General features: G+C 37.6%; 1 protein-coding gene across 1 annotated transcript; it reads right to left on the reverse strand.

Moving 5' to 3' along the window:
- Positions 1-873: 873 nt before the first annotated feature.
- Positions 874-27,658, reverse strand: LOC6566651. The gene is made up of 6 exons (XM_032739360.2): positions 27,564-27,658; positions 18,240-18,599; positions 10,880-11,046; positions 3,918-4,054; positions 2,115-2,291; positions 874-1,913 (listed from the first exon to the last, which is right to left on the reverse strand). The coding sequence occupies exons 2-6, from the start codon at positions 18,324-18,326 to the stop codon at positions 1,801-1,803; spliced, it is 681 nt and encodes a 226-aa protein (XP_032595251.1). The 5' UTR covers positions 18,327-18,599; positions 27,564-27,658; the 3' UTR covers positions 874-1,800.
- Positions 27,659-27,861: the final 203 nt, after the last annotated feature.

The raw sequence follows: 27,861 nt of genomic DNA on the forward strand, positions 1-27,861 counted from the left end.
CTATTGAAATTGGGCCCATAAAATTGTGCGGTGCTCAACTTCATTTGATTATCTGATTTTTTGATTTGCAGCGCACATAGATTTCGATTGTTAAATGACTTGTGCTAATATTGAAATAATATTTACCGTTTTCTTTTGTGTCTTTAATTAATAATCCTTAAACATGCAACTCGAAAAAAACAAAGGTGACATGCTCGAGAGTGCTCGACTAATAAGTGCCCTGTGTTTTGTTTTAATTTTTCGAAAAATGAAGACAAGCTAAATCTATTTGGAATATGCAAGACGAACTTTGAAGGAGTTGAAAGAATATCACACTCAAGTCATTTATCGTTATATAAAAATGTTTTGGTTTTGAAAAAATGAGTAGGCATTAAAAACGTTTTAGAGTTTGGTTTACCTTTCTGTTAATATTATTCGCATATTTTTAAATGGTAAAGGGTAGCAAAAACACATAGCAAAAGTGTAGTATTAAATTAAAATTAAAAAAAAGTAATTCAGCGCATGCTTTTAATGAATTTATGAAACAACGCTAAGAAATATACTATAAACCAATTATTTTGTTGAATTTCGGCCTGGTAATCAATACGCTTGAATGGATTAAAATAGTGCTAGTGTGGATTACTGAATTGAAACTATTAAAGCGTAAAATGCAGTAAAGTTTATAAAATTAATTAAATACGAGCTCGAATTTTCAATGACTAAGTGCGTTAGACGTTAGACGTGCAATTCATTTAAATATATTTAATATATTGTAAGTTGTACTATTTAACTTGATTCTTATAGAAGTGATAAATTTAAAATTCACAAAATAAATTAATTTTTTAGTTTTATTTTCATTATTGGTCACATGTTTCTTGTTTTTAGGTACTGCACACAGTTCAACTTTGTTGTTGTCTTTAAAAATGAAACTAACAGAAACCTTAGAACATTTGTGCATTCACTAATGTATGTAGTGTCTAATTATAATTGTGTGTGTGTGTGTGTGTGTGTGTGCGTCTTTGTGAATTAACGACATATTGTTTTATTGCTTTTTGTTCTAACACATTCCCAGAGCCAGAGCCAGAGCCAATGCCAGGACCAGGTCTGGGACATGCCTTTAATTAAATTACCAAGCTAGTATCATGTGTGGCTACATCTACCTTTTTACTGCTCCCCTTGCTCAATGCCACCCTTATCTAATTTTAATGTTAACTCAACGGTATATTTAATGAATCATTTGTTTGCTAGCGCATTTCTATATGGTAAAACTCTATACAATTACTAAAATTTACAGTCCTAAATGGTCTTTTTGATAAATACAAGAAGAAAAATGTAACAAGTGTTATTGTATTTTCAGTTTCTTTTAATTAAAGTGCTTGAATATTCCAAACTATTACTGAAAACAAAAGGATAAAAACAATTCAATTCTATGACATATTGAACTGTGCTTTCAAATTGGATTAACATGTCTATAAATTTTGCTCTATTACCAGACTCAGGAGCAATTACATTTAATAGTATAATATTGTATATGCAGCATTAACTTTGATTATACACAACTTTCCTAAATGTATATGCACTCTATATGTGTTTAAATTGGTTTTGTGTGTAGACTCCTTTGATCTTTAATTACAATTCTAAATGACTTGTTGTACACTTAGGCTCTAACATATTTGTGTTTAGTTTTTTATAGGCTTGACTTAAACACTAGTAATTGATATAAGTAGAATGTGTGTTGTGTGTGTGTGTGTGTGTGTGTGTAATACTTGTGGTTGCCGGTGCTTATGTATGACATTAAAATTAAACAATTTCGGCCTCCTCTCAGAGATAATTTGGGCGGGACACGCAGCAAAGCAGGCTCATGTTCTTGCATATATAATTCTGGCGTCGTTTTGCTGGCCAAGTACCATTTGTATCCAGGGCTGCGTTGCGTTCTAGAATATTTTGTTAAAGATTCGCACGTTTAGTGTTTGATTAATGAATATGTGACTGAAATGTGAATACATAACAACTATGTAGTTGTTGGCAAGTTTGCTTTGCACTTTTTTTTTGTTGGCTGCCTTATGCTTTTGAATTTTGATGTGGCCTCCAGCAAGACCTTGACTTGAAATATCAAAGTGAAAAGTGCAACTCACCCAAATATGCCTCGTGCTGTGGCATATACTCCTGCATCTCGGAAAGCAGCATGGCAATGTCCTGCGAATCCTTTGTGATGCTACATAATTCCTCCTCATTGAAATCCGGCGTTATTTGCTTACACAACAGTATTTGACTTATAACATTGCCCAGATTCGAGGGACCAGCTCGATTCTCTGCAAAAAGGAAACAGAAAATTTCCACATAAATCTCTCGACGTTAAGCAAAAAGTCAAGCATGTCCTTACTAACTGCAATTGGCCACAAAATTAAAGACAAACAAAATGGCCAACACTCAACATCCACAATTTCTATGTGGCCCTTTGTGCAGTTTTCCAATGAAATATATTATTTCTGTTTATAGAATTTTTGGTACTGACTACATCCCACAAAAAAAATATTTTATAATTTACGAGTATTTTTTGCCACAGTGTTATGCAAAGAATTTTCTTCCTGCTTGTGCCCCTGTATATGAGTATTTTTTTTGTGCTTCATTAGCTTTGCTCTTATTTCACCCAGTTTCCATGGAAACATGGCTATAACGTTTTGCGTCCGCTTTGAAGTTTGCTTCACCAACTGGTGAACTTTCTAACTGACCGATGTTAAATAAACTTTTGACTTAAAATGTGGCTATGACAATTTAATGGCTTCATTGATTTTATTTCAGGTCAACAAAAAAAGTGATATTTATCATAATGATACTTAAGATATTTGAAATGAAATGTCACATTAGAGGGGAAAGTATTTGAACATAGCTCTTGATATTTTTTGACATTAAATGCTAATATTTAAATCAGCTTACTACTCGCCGCACTCTGCCAATGCTGGTTGAACAATCAATTTCGATACTCATTAATCTTCATCCGAATGGCTACAAAAAGAATTAATTACATTATTCAACATCTAAAAGGTTTTTGATTTTTTTTTGCATGGTTGGATTGCAATTTATTTCATTATTCAACTCGACTCGACGTGTACGCAATTTACATGTCCACGTAAATATTGCAGGAATTGAAATTTTTGATTTATGAGAACTACATATTTCGCTGGCAGTGCACATTTTAAAAAGTAAACCACAAAAGCCATCCCCCCCACACCCCATTCCTACTATATTGAATCAGGAAACCTATTCTTGCAAAATATTACGCCAATCTACAACCTCAGGTTCATTCCCCATCGCACTTACAACAGAAACCCAATTTTATTTCAAAATTACGCACTGTTGCATTTTTTATGGCATTTTCATTGCAGTTCGCTTAATTTTTGGGCACACATCATATAAATGCATTGGCCGTGCTTGCCATAAATGTGTTGCACAGCTGCACGAAAACCACAAGGCCACCACCCAGCACCACCCAGCACCACCCGCGTAGCTGAGGGCTTGAGAGTGCAAGTCATTGTAAATATTTGTGTTTCGTTTTCTATGTGGACAGCTTGCGTTAATCGAATAAAGGCGGAGTCGTAATTAAAAAATGTATGGTCAACAAATCTGCGTTTTGATATTATGGAAGTGCAATTCGAATGCGTATCCAACGGGTCAATCAGTCAAGGCCAAAGCAAAGAGCAGCAACTATGCACGTACAGCATTCAAAATGGCAAATGAATGTTGGCAATCAGAACTCGTACACTCAAGCGGAATCCAACTACCAAATGGCAAACAATGGCTATAAGCACTTGCAGCCTTTGCTCTGAATTGTAATGACAAACACACAGAGAACACTCACACTCACAGCACACACCCACATATCCACACGCACATATACACTCGCTTTAAAGGTTTGGCTTTAGGTGAAATCAGCTTACCATAATAGCCAGACATATCCATCGGCACAACTTGAATAAGTCGATAGCTTTTCACAAGTTCACGTATAAAGAGCTGAGCCATATAGAAGAGCAACACCAGGTGCGGATTGTCGGTGAGTATGCCATCGGCCAGTGAGCTGAAAAATACAAGTAAAATGCATAGGCAACAAATAAATCCATGGGTTCCAACCAGTATGGCAATGCTGCAATGCTGTATGGCAATGTGGATGTGTGTTTGTCTGTGTTTTTGTGACACGCTGAATTGCATGCGGATGTTGCGATTTGAAATCTATACGAATTTTATGACATTTTTGTTATTCGGGTCACACAATGATGGTTGTTCAAATAAATTCATTGGGGCATGTTTTAATGCCGTTGTCAATAGCTGTTGAAATCTCAACAGCTATCGTTATGTTGGAGTTTTGTCAATGTTGTCTCTAGAAATATAAAATATATGTGCGGGTATATGCTTGAAAAACACTTCTACTAAGGCAACCAAAATAATTCAATTCAATTTATTCTGTTTCAGCATTTACATGACGTCAAGCTGATTCTTTTTCCGCATTATTGAAATTGTATCTAATAATTCCCAGGCAATATACAATTAAATGGCTAATATTTTAATTTTATAAGCATAATCGGTGCAAATCATTTATATTGCACTTAAACTCCAATTATGCCGCAGATTTAGCTCTGGAGCACATTAATTTGCTGCTTGGCATGCGCCCCATAATTCAAGAAATGTTGGGAATTTACAACTGCTGTGAAAATTGGCCCGCTTAGTTTGAGCTGCGTCGCTGGCATAGCAATTATGAGGCGACATTCAACACATAAATACGATTTAAATTGCCATAAACATATTTGCAACAGCATGAAAATAAATTCAATTTGTTAAATTGCTTTTGCATTGCCTAACCCAGAGTAAGAGATAGACTCCAGGCGAAGTTACTAGCTAACGACTAAAACTTATGGTATGCAAAGGTCACATCTTGGATTTGCCAAAATTTTCAAATGCCCCTTACAGCCATACAAATTGTTATAGGGTATTAATACTTGGCTGGAAATGAAAAATATATTTTACCCAAATTACCAACTTGTCGGACAAGCAGTTCAGGTTGGCTGCTCAGTGCCTAATCCCTGAATTCTAGACCCCCACAAGCAGTAACGATAAACGTGGAAAGTGTTGCCGTGTCCTCAGCACAAATGTCCTCATGCCCATATTCCATGGTGGTGCCAACGTCAACACCCATTTTTACCATTAAAGCAAATAAATTGCAAATTAATCTTGCCTTAGGTGTCCCTGTTCATCTCTCACTGTATGTGTGTGTGTGTGTCCGTGTGTGTGTCTGTGTGTGTGTCTGTGTGTGAGTATGTGGGAGTGAGTGAATGTGTATCGCTGGGGCTAGTTAAAGCGAATTCAATTTGGTTCTGTTGCTCAGGGGAGGGCTGATTGTTTGGGACCAGTTTACTTAATGTGTGGCTAAGATCATAGAAATGCCATTGCTCAACATTTATGGGGTGAAGCATGTGTCACATTGAAGAGGGATAATTATGTGAGTTGGGCATTAATTGCGTGTTCCGGTGTTTCACAAGTTAATTATGCTCAACTAGGCCAAATCGATCACTCTATGTATTTACTCTACTAATGAATTCTTGATTAATTTGGTACGTTCTTAAATTAGCCCATATATTTTATATCATATCTTGTGTCTAGATTTGCTTGTTCATTAAATTAATTTGTTCGTGGACATGTTCACATGAATAAATTGTTAAAAATAATGTCCAAATAGATTTTCGTTTAAAATTTCGCTCAGATAATACAGTCTGACCTTCATTATTTATAATTTGTATTGTGCGCCTTCGGTTTGCTTTTCTGCAAGTAATATCTGACCATAAAGAGCAGATTCTAAGTTAAATTGCTGTTTTTCATAATTGTGCAGCATATGGCATTAAAAGAATAATTTTATGTCTGGAATAAGATTAAATTAATGAATTACGCTTTTCTTTCTCTGACTACAAGACGTTGAGAAGTAATATAAAATATTTTTTATGGTGTCCAGTTATTTTCTTTGAATAAAGAACTGTAGATCCATCCCTGTCTCTCTCTCTCTCTCTCTTTCTCTCCCTCTCTCTCTCTCTCCCTCTCTTTATATCTGTCCCCGTCGGTTTCCGCCTGCTGCTTATTGCTGAGCACATTAGCGGGGGTCATTTTCAGCAACAGAAGCGCATTAATAAGTTTAAAAAAAGTATATTATTTTATTTTTAGACTGTCGAAGATTATATACCCTAGAAAAGTATTTAATTTAAGTTTGCGTGTCAACTATTTTATTTTGAGCTGTGTAAACAGTCGAATAAAGCTTGTTATTATGGAATCCATTGTAAAATATTATTATTGAAATAAAGAAATTAAATTTTGTTGTTCTTCAAAACTCTAATAATTGATTAATAGTTACAGTAAAATATGATGTTGAATATCAATATACTGCTGAAATTTGTATATATTTTAACCTTTTACCTTAAAAGTGTATAATTATATTTGCTTTAAAAAATGCAAGACATTTTAGATGTCAAAAGTGAAAATACTCTTTTGCAAAAGAATATAAATGGCAACGAGCGAAATCTGCAAAACATCCAAACCCAAACGAAAATCCCAAAGAGCAAAAAATAAAAGGAAATCAGCTACAAAATGGTAGCTGGAGCCGGAGATTGTCAGCAGCTGCTGTTGATTACAGTTTTGGACATTACTTTCATTTATTGCGAATAACATTGAAGTATTTTTTATTATACTGCGCTAGCCCCAAACATAACGTGATATTTTTGCTTGGGTCGCAAGCGCTAAAGAAAATGGCAAGCAGCAAAAACAAAAATTGCACAATTATGCGTCGAGACGGGACTGAGAATGAAACGGGAATTCGGTAAATGCGTTTAGTGTTCGAGTCCTCAACACGATATATCGTCAGACAGATCGAAGTTATTAAATGCAGCTGTGGTGGGGTTGTAGGGCGCTTGATGGTTTATGACACTCGTTAAAATGTAGAGTATCTGGCTACGTGACAGCACCAATCAATAGCAGTTATCTGAATAATCTGCTGTCACAACCACACTGTCCCTAGAAAATCGGACATCGCGTGTCGAAATAACAAATAAAATTGCTGTTGAAATAAGTACAAATAATCGAGAGAACACTTTTTGACTTTGAGATACCCTAAGCTTAGATTAAAAGCAGTTTTACTAATACTAGCTGTATTAGCTTTCATTGATTTTCTGTATACATTTTACCAATACAAACTTGAACAGTACGTTAAGTGAAACTACAGTTGCAAGACAACAGTTGACAGTAAAAATGAAATTTCCGTTATAAGTAACAATGTACTATTGTATTATACGTGCAGAGTCTGACAGGCATTTGTCATCGATGTGGTCTGCAAGACTTGATATTGTCTTTGCTTATATCCCGTGTGGAGTATTGGCAAGTATCATGGTTGGTCCTCGTTTGCAGTGCAGTGCAGTTTGCAGTCGTCAAGGACACATAGATAAGTTTGCTGAATGTTGTGACATTATTTGCTAAGGAAATGCGTTAAAGCCAACATGAAGCCAACATGTTGCTTGCTTCTGGCATTTTGATGACTAACTGGCTGTCAAAACAGAGAGCAACGATAAAAGCTAAAACAAAGGCAGCCAGCGACAGTAATTTAGCAAAAACAAACAGCTGCCGAACATAACTGTAAGGCAAACACAAATACGCAAATACACAACAACAGCAACAATAAACAACAACAAATTCTACTTGCGAAATGAACGCAGAATAACAAGAAATGAAACACGTATACGCAGCGTTGGACATTTGGATGCGTCGTATGTCTGTACGGCCGAGTAAACAAACATGCATACAACTATCAGTCACTTAAGGCAGTTGACCAAAGTGCTGTCTACTCAGGCATATATAGAGGAGCCCAGACGGCGGTGGGGCGATGGCGGAACATGAGAGAAGTTAGATGAGTGGAATATTGCTGGCATTGAAGTAACTACGTAGGTGGCTTGAGGTAAAAATAAACTTATTGCATGCTCGCCAAAGAGAAAGGTATTATAACTTTACCAGATTGTTTGCTCACGGATATGGGATAAATGGGAAAACTATTGTTACTTCAGATGTTGGAGCTTCTGAGAGAGCACATACACTGTACTTATACACTGTATTCAAATCAAAAATGCGTAAGATGTTAGGGTTACTAAGGAAAATTAAAAAACAACTTGATGTTTGCAAATTAATAAAATTATGATCTCAATTTAATTATGTGCATATAGGAAAATTATTTTGAAAATTTCGAAAATAAATTCCTTAAAATATATGTTGCAGTCTGTTTACTTTCGCAACTGCATGTAACTTAGATGCAGAATTGATTTAAATGAACTACCATGAATAAAAGGTAATGTATTTGGTATAAGGTATATATAAAATTCAAAGGTATTTGGGTATAAATGAATAAATTGGCGTTGTAAGAATGAGTTGGCGTTGAGCCAGTAAGTATCCGACTTGAATAAGTATGCAATATTCGTTGTGCCGAATAGAGCATTTCCTTCTTTTTCTTGTTGACTCTTATGACTCTGCGTGCCTCATATAGCGAGGCTTGTGTTTACAAAACATAAAAACAACAACGAAACACTGTCAGAAAGTTTTGTCTGTGTCATTGTCAAGTTGTGCTCAAAGTTTTTTTATACACATACATATACATACACACTCCCTCAGTTGGCCACTTTTCTGCCCTCCTTAACTTTCTCTCTTTGCTTTGGCAGCGCGCAGTTTTTGCTTTATTGAACTTTTACTTTCAACTTAACTTTGTGGCCTGGTGCTTTGATCTGCAGGCAATGTCGCTGCTGCCGCTTCTGTTAATTCTGTGACTGTGTAGCGCTGGGTGAATCGCTGAGAAGCGGTCTTCATTTATGCCGATAGAAAGCGAAAATTAATTGAAATCTTTTGTGTCAGTTTTAACAGCTTTTTTATTCGCTTTTGATTTTCTTTTATTTGTTTGCGTGGATCAGAGCCAGACCCAATCATCAATTTTAACTGCGAAAGTTGATTTTTTGTCAGTTCTTGCTGTCCTGCACTTTTTCCATATATACAACAACAGCAAGAGCAACAAATGATGAAATGCTGATACGAATGCTCATCTCGTCGTTATTTAAAGATTGACATTTCTGCTGTATTGCAATGACATTTTAAGGGTATGCTCGATAATAAATCAGACTCTCATAGGGTGTTCTTAAAAAGTTATACCCAAATAGCATACACACCAATGCATACTCAATTCCTTCCTCTTATTCACTCTCACGCACAACACTGACAGCATGTCCTACTGAGTTTGTGACTGAAATTACAAAAAATAAGGAGCAGAAAAGTTGTATGTATCGTGTATGAAATTTCTCTCAAGTTGTTTGTTAAAAAGTGTGTTTTTTTCAGTCATTCAGAATTGAGTTTTTGGTAGGGTGTGATAATGGCGCATGTGTGGCAGCCACATGGGAATTCATTTTGTAACATTTTATGCTTCAACGACAGCATAAATCAATAACTCGAAAACCGAAAGCAGGCATCGCTGAGTTTAATGGGGGAGCTTATCCACGATAAAATCGAAAAGCTGCCACTGATTACAGCTGGGACAGTGCGTAGGCAAGTTATGGATATTTAATTTAGACTTAAGTGTAATGCACAAAACTTTTGATATTAAAACTAGAAAATCTCATATATAATAACTCTAATAGCTTAACCCTCGTACTGCATTTGAATATTGAAACACGATTTTCACTCGAAATTCATGTGCAAATTTGAGCTCCAAAAATGGCTTTTAGGGAGGAGAAACCAATTTTCCGGTGCCAAATTTATTTTAAAACGGTTTTTAAATTGACACCATTTTGAAATATATGTATTTCCTGCTTATTGCTGCACTTAAAACACTTTTCTACGCTTTTATTATTCTTCAATTAACCTTGAAGCAGCTTCCTTGAAACTCAACCTGAGTTGTTCTTCAATTTTATTGTTTGATTTATATTTACCTTACTCTTTTCCCAGATAAAGAACTACACACACAGTCACATAAATTGGCTCAACAACAGTTTTTATGAAAGAAATTTCATGTGTGTACGGCTTTGCCCGCATATTGTTTTATACAAAATGTTATTAACTTTTAATTCCGTGCCCGTGGCCCACGGCAACTGTCCAAAAAGTTAAACCCAAACCCGACAAAACACATGCTGCTAAATTATGCAGCATTTGAAATTGAATTTCAAACTCAAACGCCAACCAGCACTAACTCATTTCAGGAGCTCGAGATGACTCGAATTTGATGTTGGAGTCGGAGGCACTCTGCACACACACGACAGTGACTGCAGGACTCCAACAGCGACAAATGGTTGTTTAAGTTATGCTTTTTGCTTGTTGTGGGTACTTTTCTGCGGGTTGCCCCACTTGTAAATTTGACTGCAATTAAATTTGCATACATTTTCAAAAAATGTACGACTTTGAAAGCTTTTACAACAAAACATTGTGTGATAGATTATATGAGTGTGCTGCAGCAAAATACCCTGTAATCATATTATTATTGATGTGCTTGTCTAACTGAATTTTCCTACATGATAATTAACTTAAGTGGCAGCTGGGCGAAAATTTAAAACTAAAATATACTTTAACTGAATTACTAACTTAGCGGAAAAAGGCAGACTGGCAAAATGACAATCAAACCTTTATTTAAACTGGATCGATTGAGATCATTGATACCCTCCAAGGCCGTCTCAATGCGTACACGGTATTGAAATGTGAGCCGTAAAATGTCACGCACATGTTGATATTTATGTTTATGTTAATGCGATGCGTGTGGCTCCAAACTTGTATGGAAAATGGCTTTTTTGTTGTTGGAATGGGTTGGTATGGAATATGGTATGGACTGATATGTCTATGGCGCTTTGCTTACCTCTTGACCTGTGGCACGAGTATCTGTGCGGTGTGCTTGAATGCCTCCACACAGGTGCGTCGCAATTTGCGTATCTTTTCGCGCAGCTCCGGACAGTCCTTGGCCTGGCCGATATGTATCAGCATGTCGCGAAAGAGTGCCACATGGCTGTTGATCTCCACGATGAGCTGCAAGTGCAAGGCAAATGATTTAATTTATGCCAGCATCAGTTCAGGTCAGAGGCATCTTAGTACACAATTCATATTTAATTTATGCTGAGCCCTATATTGGCCCGTACAAATTACACATTATTCAGTTTAATTTATGCACAGAAGCAGCAAACAGACCCGCAGCAACACCGAACCACAGGCGAAACCATATTTTTGGGCTATTTTCTGAAACGAGCTTCTTTTGCTGTTGTTTTGTTGTTTGGCTTGGTCGTCTTTCCTTTTTACGGCTCATTTGACAGCTTTGGGCCGATGGTGGAAAATGAATCGAGCAATCGGGCCTAATTTTCTTCCCTGTGGCTAAATTGAGCACATAAAAATTAAAATGCACGACATTGCAAAGTAGTTAAAGCGAAAGGATGTAGCTCTTCTCTTAGCTTGGCTCATCTCATGTTTATATACCCTAAGGGTTGGAAAGCATTTATACGCATTGACTTATTCCGAACAGTCGAAAGTATCCATAAATGTGTTTATCATCATTTAGTACTCGAACACAACGCGGGAGAGTGAGTAATAACTTTTGTGTAATCAAACTGAACTTATTTGAATCGTCTAAAATCATTTATTTTACTTTCCCCTTTAAAGCGGCTTACTTGCATTTATTTTTGTTGTCTTCCTATTCTAATCTTGCATAACGTTTATTATGTGACCATTGGCTATCTCATATATCATATAACTATCATATAACAGTTCATTGATAACATTTATTTATAGTCTTTTTATTTTCCCAAGCTTCATTGTATTCTAGTCTCTGTATTGCAGCCATACAACTCAAACATTTCTTTTAAGTCTTTCATAGCTGAGTTAATACTGCATTCACAGGCTACTTGAACAATCAAAGTCATCAATTTAATAAATAATTGTCTAAAAATCAAATTAATTATCCAACGATTTCTGAAACTTAAAGAGCATTTCCTTCGTTGTTAAACAAACCAATTTTTCGTGATTTTTGTCTTATTTTATTCATTATTGCTTCGGCTTGCCTTTGGCTATTTATTTCGCTGCTTTGGAGTATTTTTAGCGAAACAAGAGATTAATTTGGCAATCATTTTTCAGACAAATCAACTTAGGTACGCCACGCATATATGTATATAAGTATATTTGAGTATATATACATGTTTGCAGGGGCCACGCCCACTCGCAAATGAGCCAACAGTATGCTCAAATATTTATGACTGACTCTACCAGCAGCAACAACAATAACAACCATAAATATATTCACCAGCCCCCACACACACACACCAGCCATTTCATTTAAAACGCGGCGTATGCGTAATTTTAATAATCCTCCAACGGCTGACGCCGCTGGCGAATTCAAAGTGAATTTTGTGGCCTGACTCAATTTGAGCTGACAGCTGTGCGGTTGTTATACAGCTGAGGGGGAGACAGATAGAGCTTACAGCTTGCTATGAAATATATGCATGATTAGTCATATTGACAATGGAATGAAGGTGGGACGGAGGACGAACGTTGCACGGGCAGCAGCACTTAAGCAAATTGCTTATTAAAAGTACCAAGTTGTATGAAATATTCTAGGCGGAAAACTTTTTGCCAACTAGACACAATGGAGGCGTTACACTACAGTGTGTGTGTATATGCGTGCTAGAGGGCGTGGCACAACCATTGCTTTGTAGTCAATCAATGGCAAACATTTTGGTTGTGGATCGTCAGATGCTGCTGGGCTGTTACTGCTGCTTCTGCAACATTTTATTGCTTCTCATACTGGGCGTTTCTCCTGACTGTTGACATTTGGCAAAGCTGAGGCTCTAATTGCCAAAAGCTGCCTTAACGAAGTATTTTTAGAGCAGCCACCTAATACCAAACAAGTCCGCAGCAATTCATAAGCTGCTCGCAGATGAACAACAGCCGAGAAAGTAATTGACTAGAGAATACTCTGCTATCATAATTACTTTCCCGTTTTCTGAGCATACAGGACATCAGACTATATAGAATTCATCTCTTACACATACGAACTCACAATGAATTTGAATAACACTGTAAATTTATTCTCTGATTATCTAATATCTAATCTAAAATATATCAAAATTAGCCACAACTAAATTCGAAAAGGTTATTAAATACCAATGTCAGAACGGAAAAACTCTTTCAGCTTTACTGTACTCTTCTTGAGCACTTTTATGAATACAGGGTATAAAAACAAAGCATGGACTAACCCAGAAAAAACCACACACACCACACACACACAAACACACACACACACAAACACACACACACACAAACACACACACACACCACACACACTCACACATAAAAGCAACACACGCATAAATTTTATATGTGGCTTAAATCTCAGCTGAGATAAGGACGCAAACACATAGTGGCATGCAACACACATGCAAATCCCCAATGTAAACGACTGCGGCTCGCATAAAAAGGGACAGCACAGCCACTAAAGTAACACCGTTAAGCCAAAAGACAAGCCGGACCAAAAAAAAAACAGAATGAGAAAAAAAAACAGCAGCTTCGTGGCACATTTGTGAAATTACCTGGCTCGCAGCTATTCAGCAATTTGCAGAGCCCAGCGAGTTGCATACAATCCAGTCGGAAGAAGTGGTCAGAAAAATATAAAAAAAAGAAAACCAAGAGCTCAAATTGAATTCTCCAAGCGCCGTCCAATTTAATGCATACAGCTACCGCAAATAGTTTTGGTACTCAACGCATTTTCCTCATAATGGAAACTGGCGCTAAAAGAGATGTACGTGCTGTATAAGCTGCGGCCTGCATATTCATGCGCCCGTTATTCTTTCTTATTGTTCTAGTCTACTACAAGGACAACAGCATGAGCCACAAATACAACAACACAAGATCCTCAACATTTGCATCAACAGTTGAAGCGGAAAATTGAAAAACAGCTGCCGGCGTTTGTTCCTATTTTCTATGCAAAAACAAAAGCGAGTGGAAAATGAAAAAAAAAAGACAAAGAGCAAAATTGCACGTGTTCTTGTGTGACCAAAGGAAATCTCACTTATTCTAAAGTGTAAATCAGCAAATACATGAGCAATGCAATGCCCCAGACAAGGATGGGGCGACAACAGAGGGAGATGCCGCACTGAAGATGGCGATGCAAACAAATGCTGCATGTAGACAAAGTGAAAGCGGAAATTAAAATTGTAATGCAAAAAACAACGCATTGTGCCACAAGACGCAAAGCGAAGTGGATTGCATTTGTAATGAAGTAGATACGGATAGGGATGTGGAATATGGTTGCGAACTGTGAATGGCACAACACAAAATGGTTTAGATGCATTCACAATGCTTTTACATGCATATTTCACCCCCTGAAGACCGAGGCACTTTACAAAACAACAACAAACTGCCGTGTCTACAAAGTTAAGAATAGACAGCGTTTTCATTCCATCATGTTCTTAAAAACGTATTTAACTAAATTTCTTAAAAAAGATTAAAAAAATATGCTGTACAAAATGATTGTTATATGTTGCTTTCAATTGAAAGCGTTTCAGTGTACAACACACGGCACTGTCCAATTGCAATATATCAGATTTGGTGGCAAGGTTTGTACATAAATATTGTGTAGCATTTAGGAGTAAGGGGTGAACGCAAGTGGCAAGCAGCTGATAAAAGTAGCAGCTAATGCGTTTGGCATATCTGTTGATATGGTTGTATACATCACACAAATCCTTTCACACACACACACACTCACAGTTGTCAGGACGAAGGCTAACAAAGTGGTATGGCGAAATGCATTGCCAACAAGTTGAACTACGCCATAATTCCAATCGAACTGCCAGCCAGAAATACTGACAGCAGACAACTAGCCAACTGTCTATTCAACTAACTGGCAAGCGGCCTTCACGTGGACACTAGAGGTCCTTATAATGGCCAAGCCAAAGCTGAAAAGCGGCTTAAATGCAACAGAAACATTTACATTAACAGCAACAGCAACTGCAACAATACAAAAGTGCAATTGGCCACATGCTAGCAATACCAAATAGCGTGATTTGAGTGGGAGCGGATTTTTCTATTCAACAACTGTGTGTGCATGTGTGTGTGTGCATGTGTGTGTGTGCTTGTGTGTGTGTGCTTGTGTGTATATGTGTGTGAACGACTACAACAGCTGAGTTTTATGTTTTATGTTTCCCTGTAGGTCGTGTACTAGTCAGCCACATAATTCCACAGAAGGTCATTACGTATAGGCCAATTGGCAATTATACATCATGTACATGTCGCTCTCAATGATTTTATTGCCAAATATATTTTCTAAATGCATTGGGTATTGCAGTTCAGTCAGGCATGTTGTAACGTATATATAGTATTGTTTAAAGTAAAAATATGTATCCAGATATAAGTGTTGGCAACTAGTTTATTCGTGTATGTGAGCTTACATCTGGTACTTTAAATCTATTGCAGCTTTTATGGACTTGCTAAGCTCAATTTGTAATAGACAAATAAATAAATAAAGTTAAAGTAAAGTCAAAATTGACCCGCATCGAACGGAAGTTTACTTTATGCCACTTATTTCATTACGATTCTTCCAACACTTATCTATCACTCGTAAACGTTCAAACAATGGACGCTTTAGTCTTATCCAACGATTACAGAGCCACTCTCACTCTTTTGCGTAACTGATAGCAAAAAGTCGTGAGCATGAAATCGATAAGATGCTTGTTGGATATCTGTCTGTCTGCCTGTCTGGTTGCTCAAGTTGTCTAGCTGCCCATTTGGCTGGGGCTTGTGAGTGTGCTTTATTATCATGTAGGGAGTCCGCGAAACGATATCGCATTCAATGGCTGGCGATAACGAAAATGAGGCAAGCCACGAGTAACGTCCATTTGGGTCCTGAGTATTGGCCTGCTCAGTTTACATTATCAATCAAGCTCACTGACAATAAACAATCAACGGGGGCAGCTGGCTTGGTCCTGCACATTTACCTACTCTGCGAACTGAAAGTGATACGAGTCTGCTCAAGAATACTTTATCCCTTTTCTTTCCTGTATATTTATGTTGTATGTCATTAGTATCTATTTGTTCACTTGGGCATGTGCCTTGAACACGATCCTTTGTTTGTGATACGTTTTCAAAGCTCTTACAGAAGGGGTACAAGCAAGGAGAACTCACTCTATAAAAAGTACGAGTATGCTAGAGAAGGACAGGCTTAAGCATTAAGACGGACTTCATTAAATTATTTCCTGCATTTCAAAATCACTATTCAAATGTATCTTAGAGTAATACCTCAAAAACTAAAATGCTATACTTTTGTCCATAGCCTTTTGCTTAAATTTAACAAGGGTATTTAAGCTGCGGTCTGTGTGTGCTCAATTTCGCTAGTCATTCCTGCTGTGCGGTTTTATATCCAGACGGCGACCCGTATTCATTTGTCCCTCAAACATTTCCGCACACAAACTGCAAGACAAATGTTCGATGCGAAACTTAAGCACAAGTTTGCAGTTTTTTCGTACATTATATAAATATATATATATATATATATATATGTATATATATATATAGATAAATATATATGTATGACAGACGTCGCACGCTCGTGCAGCGTTAACTGTTTACACAAGCATCCCATATATTATATTTGAAGTAAAATAATGAAGATGTATTGGCGGTTGTTTTTGCTGTTGCTTGAGCGAGTACTTGCTCTTATTTAATGAAAATTGGTTGTAGTTCTTGCACGCACACACACTTACCACTCACCCCCGGAAACACCACCCGCTGTAGTCCTACGGCCCTTAGGAAATATTGCAATGGCCATACAAAAATTATTATTTCCACTCTTGCTCGAGGCAGCAAGTAATTTTTCTAGAGCCATGGCACTCAACGCAGTCAATTCGCCAGTTGCCGAGTTGTTGTTTTTCAAAAGCAAAAACATGTCGAAAGGGCCGAGAAAGGGGTCGGGCAGAGCGGGCTTGGACCCTGAAAAGGATAACGGACAGCAGAGCCCGCACAGAAGTGCTTCATTACTTTGCGCAGCAGCTCGCGTGAATATAATGAATGGCAATAAACGTGTTTCACATTTTCCTTCTTGCAGGACCGCTCTGCATTTTCGAGCACGCATTTTTCGCTTGTTGCCCAAAAACTGCTCCCAAAATGTTGTATATTAAATTTCCGCACTTGACACCGGGACAAGCGAATGTATATGAAATACGCTTCAATATGCCCCAGAAATGCACTTTGCAACTCTTGAGATTTACATTTGTAAATGGAAATTAATTAAATCTTTGCCATTATTTTAATTTTCAGGTTTTTCCAGCTGCTGGCACATATGAAAGAATATTTTTATTTTCTTTTCTCTTCAGAATATTTGTTGTGCTGAGTTTGAGTTGCATTTTTTTACTTTCACTTTTTAATTGAAGGTCATTGCAATCAGCTTTCAGTGAAATCGCATCTGCAAACGCATTTCCGCTGCTGCTTAAGGATCTTCAAGTTAGAGTCGCATAAGCTAAGGCAACAGCAGCTTAAGATGTCGCAGAAAGCGATTAAATCCATTGCAATTTCTCAATGAAAATTGATTTCGAGTTAATCTGTTATCAATGGATTGCTTCTTAGTTTTTAACTATTCAATTTTCCGTTGATTCCTAATATTGATTTATGGATGGAGCTAATATTGTTTACTTTCCATCTGCTTAGCTCAAAATATTTTCCAATGAACATATTTGTAAACCACTTTTGTATTGATGAAAGCAGTAGCTAACCCAACCCAATTAAAAATATCTGAATTTAATATTCTTGAAAAGTATATGATGTAAATGCTTTCAATAGACTTCAACCTTCTATTATTTTATCTTTTTACACTGATGTCAAGCCGAATATGGCATATTGTTGCTTTGTTGACTTAATTTTTGCATTTAAATTTGAACAACTATTTTTGACATTTGTTTTCGCATCTAATTTATTCAGCTTTGAAAACATCCCCCCTTTCATTTGGTTCATTTTCATTCTGTTTGCGGAATATTTAACTTTTGCATATTTATAAATGCGTTTCGCCATTCAACAAAATATGGGGTACCATCTAAATTGAAGATGCTTAGAATCGCTTGCGGGTCCCGCAATTTGTTTGAAGTGCTACTGGAAATAATTTCAAAAAATCCTTCTCATTTCTGCTCAATAGCTGTACATGTAGCTATGGCTACAAAATACTACAAATATTGATATCTCTATTTACTTACCGTATTTAAATTGGTAATCTTATCCAATTCAATGGCCGTGCTGCCGCGATGATGATGCAAATGATGCAGGTGATGTGTTGTCAACATCTTGTTGCATTTAACAGGACACACATAAGTCTCAATGTGTTTGATAATGTGATTTGATTTGCCGAACACCGGCTAAATTGAACAATCCATTAAGTACGACAAGGCAGCCGGATGTGATTTGGGTGTACGAATTCAGCCTCAACTGCAGCTACAGCATCCAAACACTACACCAGTACCAGAGGCATGGGGCACCTGTCACGTGGCCACACAAATTGCGGCTTGTTGCACTTAGCTTCGCATGGCTCAGATCACACAACATAAATTTCAATCAACCTGAGGGACGGACAAGAGATACTGAAATTAAATTGATAGCTCAAACACGCGACACGGCAACAATTTGACACGCCTTTTTGTTGCCACAGGCGTCACAATTGGGAGGTGAATTGGGGGCAGTCACACTTCATATTTTTTTGCCGTCCAATTTTTACTGGCAAATTTTTGGGCTGCCGCTAAGGGAATTTGTGGCCTGGAATTTTTCACGCATCGGATGCGATAGTTGTCGAGCGCTTTTGGCATTTACCTTTGAGTGGCAAAATTGCCAGTTGGCATCCTTAACATGACTTCACAGCTCCGGGCAATTTCCCGGCTTAACCATAAACTACGTTGCACTGCGGCCTTGTGCCATTGTGGCAGCATAAATACACAAGCAGACAACAATACAACTCACAGTCGGGCTAAATGCAATTAATTTCTGTTTCGTAAAAGTCTCGGCGCGTCTCTGTTCTCCATATTGAACAGGTAGCTGGGTGACTGGCATCTGTCCGACCTTCAGTTATACCAGACGAGCTTGCTTGCATATTACACGATTAAATTACATTAGTAAGAAAAGAGAGCACAAGTCCTTAGGGATTCTCGAATGTTAAATACCCTGTCTTGATTATGCTGGTCTTAAAGATAGCAATATTGCAAGCGATTACTAGCTTTAGTATTTAATCGCAGCGATAAATCTATAGGCCTTCAAAATCTATATCGATTTAGATAGTAATCATACTCGTATTTCTGAAGAACGTACAAGTGCATTAAAATAAATAATAAAGCTGCACACATTTGGCAGCAGGAACAGCATTTAGTGTTGGAACGCAGCTTGAAAGTGAGTGCAATAAGAAACGCTGCAATGGCAAAAGCTAAGCAATAATTCATGGGAGTAGCTCATGTAATGCTTATGTTTGCATTTCCCGAGGTTAAGATGTATGGTAAAATGTTAGATTGCTCAGGGGAATGAATTTTTCTCGTCTGGCAGCTAAAAGCGCCATACAATCTTTGATATGTTGCGTATGCAGAGACCTGGCCTTAACACTTAGTTCATAGACTAATATAAACTATCTCGGAATTTTACTTTAAAATCTGTCACAAAATGCTACCTATAAAATATGCGGAGAATAAATAACCTTAAAAATCTTTAACATTTTTTGAAATGCAATCTTAATGCTAATGCCTTCTCCTGCTTAGCACGGTAATGCTGATTAACTTACAAACTATGACTGATAAGAAAGTTGGTTTAGCATCTCGTTTCCAGACAGGGGCTATTCACGTTTATTGTCTATGTTTTGCGTGCTTCGCGTGGAAATGCAAATGAAAATGTGCCTCATTAAGTCGCGTCGCGTTGGAAAATATGCCGCGAAAGGATTAAGCGAGGCCTGCAGAATGGCGCGACGTCCATTAACGCATCTCTGTGTACCATAGTTAAAATTTAAATGCGTGGCTTTTAGCTTTTATAAAATATGAATGCGAATATTATGAAGCTGTCAGTCGCTCTTTAATCACCTGCAAGTGTCTGCTGTCTTGCGCATGTTTGAACAACAGTTGCCTCCTAAGTGGCCCATTTAAAACAATTTGTTGCTTTTACGCAGCATTTATCCTGTTGCAGGAAACCGACCATTAACTTACTTATCAAACTTTAAAGAGTTTAGTCCCACGTCTGAATCTGTCTGTGACTTTTCAGCGGCTGGAGTTAAAGTGAAGTAAAAACCCACCAGGCATTTTCATATGTGAAATACTTGTCAAACAAAATCCCAGAATCACGTGTAATACTCATAAAACAAACTCTAATGACAACCAAAACCAGTAAGAAAAATCCTTTCCCTTTACTTAAGAACATGCCTGAAATGTAGTCTGAATCGGGCTAATTTGAAACTCACATGCCAGAAACTCATTAGCTTTATTACACAACAAGGAGCAATATTACAATTAAACTGTCTCGAAGAACAAATACCCTTTATTCGGCTCTTAAACAAACTTGCCACTTAATCGTATTAAGGTGAAAATATTATAAATATTGGTGTTTGACTAGGTGATACCCTCTACCTTGATCAAATCATATTTTGGTTAAGCAAAATCATTTTCTAGCAGATTAAAGAAAAACAAAGAAAAGAAAATGTTTTTAATTGAAAGACAAAGATAAGGATTTTCTTGTGCTTCCAAAGAAAAACATAGAACAACTTTATAGATTGAGCGAAGCATCTTTCGATGCATTTTTATCATATCCATTCATTTGTATAAGTAAAGGATATATAAAGAGACACAGCCACAGAGACTGTCATGCTTGTCAGTCAGACTCATTTGGCGTCATTTGTATTAACTATTCATGTCTGAATGTGAATGTACACACACACAGACTCATTTATATACGCACTCACTCTTGGTGCGGCTGTGGCATTTGAATAATTTTGACAAATTTGTGATTAGCTCAAACATTTGCCAACAAGAGCATTCATTTTTTATGTGTGAGCCAACAATAACAAATTAGCACTTCATAATACATTTTTTCGTAGATGGGGGAAAAGTTTTATTTTGGCTTTCAGTAGCCATACAGTTGACAAGTTGTATGTGTTGAGTGGGTGTAAAGATGACTATCTGGCTCAGATCTTTCAACTAGAGACAAGGGTGAGAACAATTCTTATGAGATATGTACAATTTAGTTGAAAGTTTACTTAGAAATAACTTTACTTGTTTTATTTATGTAAATGAAAAGATTAAAATAGAGATACATTTAATATTGGCTATAAAAAGTGACTCATAAGATTAAAATAAAGAATCTTAAATCATAAATATTTTAGTATTGCGATGATAATGTTAAATGTATAAATTCCAGTTATTGAGTTAAGTGACAGGCCACGCATTTCACGAAAAATCCATTAAAGGTAAACGAATTTCCACGACTTAAGTTCGAAGCTAAATAAAAAGTTGCTTTAATGACACTTGAGAGACATTGAAATCGTTTAACGTTCTTGCACTGTGTAAGGCCATACGCACAAAAAACCAAATATATATATATATATGTATATATACATATTTATCGCTGTATATAAAGTGAGAGCCAAAAGGCAAAAGAATGCGAAAGTGGACAAAGGGCGACAAACAGTAGGCGACACAAAAGTGCAAAAAGAAAGTAAGAAAACAAAAGCGAGGGCATTAAAAGAGTCGCATGGCGGAACGGAAACAGCAAACCTCTGAGACGTAGCCTAATGCCAATGCCAACACCGGATGCGGATGTGTGACACATGGCTATAGTCCTCCTCGCCCGGCACACGGATTGAATGTCGCCTTATTGTCGTTTTGTGTTAAGTAGGCGACTTTATTAAGCCGAGGACACTGTGGCCAAAAAGTGTGCAACGCGCAACACAAGAACAAAAACATCGACAACAAAGGGGGGAAACCATTTCAAAATTTATGCACACAAGGGCCAAAGGCCAATTGGAGGAAGTAGGGCGTGTGCGGGACACCTTGGCCGTCCCCAGCTGGGCACGTGTTCTGTGTTGCGGCCTTGTGGCGGCATCATCTGGCATAAAATTAAGCGCCAGCTGCGACAATGCCGCTGCGAAAGAACTTGAGGCAAAGCAAGGCATTGGCGGCTGCTCAAGTCCGTGCGGCGTGGTCGCAATTTGTTGCTTTTTGATATTTATTTTGACGGCGGCGCATGAGAAATAAAAAGCGGCTCATAAATCAGGCGCCCTGCGACTTATGACGTGTTCCGTGCTCCGAGCGCAAACAATATGCCCAGCGGAAGCGGAACTGCGCGCGCCCTCCAGGCAACAATACAAAATGGCGTTAAAGGTGGCACCCAGGTACTGAGCGGGAGACTTAAACTTGTTATTTATGACACGACTAAGAGTTGCATCTGCCACCGACGCCACAATTATTTTTAAACTCCCTGCACTTCCTTAATAGGATAGGTACTCAGAGCCACTAATCGACCTTCAAGATGAATGTTACAAAGGGGTTTAGGTTACGAATTATGAGGTTTAAGTTTGAGTTAGGTCAGTATTACGCTTCAATTAAGTATGATCTCTATTTTAGGCAATTACTTAAATGACAAATGTTTGAGTGGAACTTCGGTAAGAAGCGACTATACACATTATGATAAGCAAAACATTTGCTTAGCATTTACTTATTTTAAGGGATATGGATTTTAGCGAATTAAATAACTTGGCATTTTTGCCCTGATTATTTTTGCCGTTTCAGGTATAGCTCTATTCTGGCCTACTCAAAGCTCACTTGACTTCTTCCCTGTTGCGCATGTTGGTTTCTCAACGTGGGCTTAAAGTGCCATAAAAATGTTGTGGCATATGTATAACACCTGCAGCACTCACTCACCGTTCATCCGCACACACTCAGAAAACGAACACGCAAGCATTTGCCCGCATAAGTAGGCAATGGAGTTTTGGAGAGCAATTTTTTTCCAAAAAAAAAATTCCGTATTTTTCCTAACTGGGAAAAAATGTTGGCAATGACCATGGGGCAATGTACATACGGTGTGCGAAAAGGCATTATTTTTCAGCACCTTTGGCATCTCATTTACACACATAGCAAAAAGCACACACCCAAACATGTTTCTAGTGTTGGGTTTTCTGGCAATGAGAAACGTTCGTAATCATAATCCAAAAGCGACACATTGGGGCGCATTTAAACTGATTTCATTTAAGACCTGTGCGCTTGTAAGTGCGTTGTATATGTGTTTGTATTTTTGTGTATGTGTGTACGCGTGCCTTGTTTGCGATGGAAGCTGAAGCAGCAACAGGAGCTGAAGAAATACTTGGAGTGTATGTCTTGACACGCACGGATCAAAGCCACAAAAATGTACGATGGCAAAATTATAATGAATTTGTCGTGCATACATTTGAAATGCGTGGTTCAACACTACGATAATCAAACACCCATACACACACACACACACCGAACAACCGCACGCGGCCCAAAAGGAAGGCACACTCAGCCTGGATTTGGCTTGGTTTACCCGATGGAACTTGGCAGATAAGCAGTTAAGTGACTTTGGCCCGAACGCAGCCCTTGGCACTTCTCGACAAAAGCCAATCGAATCGCAATCCTGGACATGAAATAAATAAGTTTTGTTATGATTTTCAGCCTACCCTGTAGCAGGAATGGCATATAATATATTAACTTTCAATTGAAAGTGAAGGAAGGGAATATAAGTTGAATACAAATACATATAATGTGATGACAGTGGTCTTTTAAAACTAGAAAACTATAAATGTAGCACAACTGTCTACAGATTATAACCGTCAGTTTATATTTCATAATATGTCTACGATATTTAGTAAACATCTGCTTAATCCGTATAAGTTTTCATTCGAAATTCAAATTCTTTTAGCAAATCAAGTGAAACCTTTTACTGGGTATTAATCTGTCGATAATCTTGTTTACTTATTTTGATTATTGTGATGACTATTATTATTGCTGCTGTTGTTCGACGTATCGAAAAATAAATTGAATTAAAATGAAATCAGTTGCCCTTGGCTGCAATATATTAATGAAAATACGACTGGCAACATAATAAACAATCCGCAATGAGCAAATACCACAAGCCATAATCAAAAAAATATCAGCATAAATCAATTGACGAACTTGCCTTTATTTCTAGAAATAGCTTGTGGCTCATGCGTTGTTCCAGTTTCAGTTTCAGCTGTCGATTGACAAGTTTAAATTGCAGTTTGATTAAATCAGCACAGTTTGAAATTGAAGCCAAACCCTCGTTAAACTCAGCTTTAGTGGCTTAAGAGTTTATAACTCATATTTAATTAAAATCAAGTGTGTCGTTTTCTTCTTTCCCCCCAAAGTGGATGCATCAACATTATTTTGGTCATTCACAAACAAATTTGCAACTTATTCAGCTTTGACTTTGCTTAAAATAGGAGCATGTCAAGCGAAAGTTGTGTTATATGTTGCCAAAGGGGTTTGTGACCTTGGATAACTCAGAAACTCATGAAAAGCTGAGTGTGTGTCCACAATTTTAGGGTTAAGTCGCTTTAAAATAACACTCAAAAATAAGTTAAGACCAAAGAAAATTTAAAGAAAGTGATAATATTGACAAATTGTAAGCAAGTAGTTAAAAAATTTAGGTTTAACTTTAACTTAAGTAAATAACTTTTTATTTGTGGTTGCAATTCGATCTCAAATATTAGTTTTCAATGAGATGAAAATGAAAATAAACTCACTTGAAGCTTTCTCGTGACGTAATTCTGCAATACTGCATCAGAGGAAAGTGTTATATCTGTTTAATTACATTAGTTAAGAGCTTGTTCGATTTAGAATTGAGAATGCATAAAACGATTTTTTAATGCAAAAAGAGTGCAGTTTTCAACACAGCTAAAAATTCCATAAACTGTATTTTATGTCAGTTACCATGTATGAAGGAGAGTAAAGCGCTTAAGTATAAAATGGACCATTAACTTGACAAGCTTTATCGTTGCGTTTATACGAGTAAGTTCCGCTTGACACTCAGCGACACGTTGGTTTTTTATCGATGCAAGTTGAAGCAATGGAAAAACTCACCATTCGCGTTAGGATTTTACTGCATTGCCATAACTTAAAGCTTAAGTGGGCTTCTTGCAAATCACAAAACGTTTTTAAAATTATGCACAAATCTGCTTTTATTGCCTCGACGTTAAGTCAACCCTGAACTCCTTGGGCATCTTGAGGGGCGCATCAGCTGCAAATGCCTCTCAGGGCACCTGTCATAAAGTAAAATTTTTGCCATTTTATTTATGGGTTGGCTGTGAGAAACGTGTTAAAGTCCAGCGACATGAAAGACATCTATTACACTCGAGTGTAGGAGATGTAAGCGAAATCAAATGATGATAAATGGAAACTTAATGTGACACAAGCCGCAAAGCAGATTTCAAGAACGACTGCAGAGTCCTTGTTAAATAATTCAACTTAATTGCCATTTCCTGTCTGCAATTGTTCGAGCTGTTAGTGTGAATTCTTAGTGCGTGTGTATATGTAGAAATTATAGACAAAATAAAATTAATGTTATTACTAGCATCAAGTGCCTTGACAACTGTCGGCCAAGTAAAAATATTGCTGAAGTGTTGCGCGGATTCATGTGAGCCAAGGGCGCAACTTGGTGTCGAGCTGTTTTAGCATTTGCATTTCATTAAAACAAAACACACGAACAGGTAAACAAGCTAAAGCCAACGCCAACACCAATGCCGCCTTAGGATACTCTCTCCATCTAGCAGCAAACATAGCTGTCAAGGATGATGACTATCTGCAAGTAGCTAACAGACTTGATGACCCACCATTGAGAATGATGACGACGACGAAGCCGACAAGTGACAAATGACAAGCAGCAGGAGATGGTGAAACACGACTTTAATATCCTTTCTAAGTAGAGAATTTTGATTTTGTCTGTAAGTGTGCCACGCATTGAAAAAGGGAAAGCAGGCAGGTAATAACTTTATGAAATTCGACATTTTAAACTACATGGCTGGAAAAAACTTGTCAAATTGTCGTTAAGTTGTTTTTATTTAAAAAGTTGATTTTTTAATACACTTTGAACAGCAATTCTTGGCAGATAAGTTGTCAAAGTGACTCTCTTATTGAATTGCTGATATTTCAGGTTGAGTTAATAATCAGCAGAACAAATGGATAAAGGGTTAACAATTTTAATCTTTAGCAGCTCCTTAACTGAACTACAACCTGACCTCAAAGTGCATCACAGGTTCTACAATGTTTAAAACATTTACGAAATGAAAAAAAATTAGCTCACAACCAAATAGTAATAAACTCAGCAGCTATGCTGTATAATTTGTTGAATATGTCAAAGTATTTAATCACGATATTAAAGTCTTGATAATGTTTTATTTATTTAGTCCTTCACTGCTATTGGATGTGAGTGTGTGCATATTAGCGTTCTTTTGATTTCAAGGCGCTTCATTATTGCTGGTCAGAGAGTGTAAACGTGACCAACCCGGGGGCTGGTTGCAGATTGCGCATACGCCGCGGCGAGCGAGTGAAGCAAGTGAATGCCTCAATTAGTTTATGTTACGCCCGAATAAACACACGTTAAAAGTGCGTGTAAACAAGGCAGCGGAATAATAACGCCATGTACCATGGGCAAACAGCGAAAGCAATGCCCAAATTATTCGAGCAACACGCCACGCCCACTAGTCCACAACCTCTACGCAGAGGCCTGGCCGCAAGCAAACAAAGCTGTCACTTGTCACAGGCGCCTCTGGGCCACTACCAGCAACTCGAACAAAGGTAAAGGTAGAGGCAAAAGCAGCAGCGGCAACAGCAACAGCAACAGCAGAAGCAGAAGAAGTGGCACGCCCCAGGCCCGCTGGCCAGATAATTTCCTTTGTTCTGTGTGGCAAATGTTTTTATTTCTTTTTGTTTTGTTTTTTGTTGTAGTTTTTTTTTTATTATTTTTTATGTGCAGTGAACGACGGGGGTCGGAGGGGATGGGCGAAGCGCGCGTTCTTGTCAGCTATTTTTCCGCTTATTTTATCACGTTTTGTTGCCTGTTTGTATTTGTGCTTTGTGTTTACTTGTGAGTGTGTCGTAACTGAGGCTCAGACAGGTAGCAATATGCAAATCAAACAAAGAACCGAGTGCCACCCCGAAGAGGAAGAACTGGAAGAGTCGCTGACAGCGCAGCGGAAAGAGCCTGATGAGTGCCGAGTATCCATCAATATGTGTTTCACGTGCCTGGCGAGGACAAGGACAAGAATGGGGACGAGGAAGTGAACTCTTAAAAACCCATTGATCTAATGCGATTTCCACAAAAAGTGACATTGACAAGTCGCGTTTTATTTTTATGGAATTTAAATAAGTTGCTCATGATCTAATTTGCGCATATTTTGATACATTTATGTTGTGTTTTGTTCGTATTTCCATATTTTAGTCTGTTTAGCAAACTAGCAAATTACTGCATAAGCTGGCTATCAAAATTAAGCTTATCAAATCGTTTTGTGGTTTAATTGTATGGAAACTGACCATTTCATTTATTTTGCACTGAATAATGAAAACAACGCGTATGCGCCTCGTGTGCCAAGTGTTTGTTTGGACTCGTTGTCACAAAACATGCGCGTCGCGTGTGCTCTCGACTCAACGTCTGCGGTTCGACTGAGCAACATAGGGCAGGCAAGCAGAACGAACACACACAAGTGAACACTCAGCTGTCAGAGGCTGTGGCCGAGTGATGTTAGCTGAGCGCAGCATTAACAGTCGCCTAGCAGTGCGCTAACAGCAACAGCAACAGCTGAGCAGGCAATTCATTCATAATTATTCTGAG

Source organism: Drosophila grimshawi, unplaced genomic scaffold (assembly GCF_018153295.1).
Source record: "Drosophila grimshawi isolate 15287-2541.00 unplaced genomic scaffold, ASM1815329v1 contig_1377, whole genome shotgun sequence".
NCBI lineage: Eukaryota > Metazoa > Arthropoda > Insecta > Diptera > Drosophilidae > Drosophila > Drosophila grimshawi.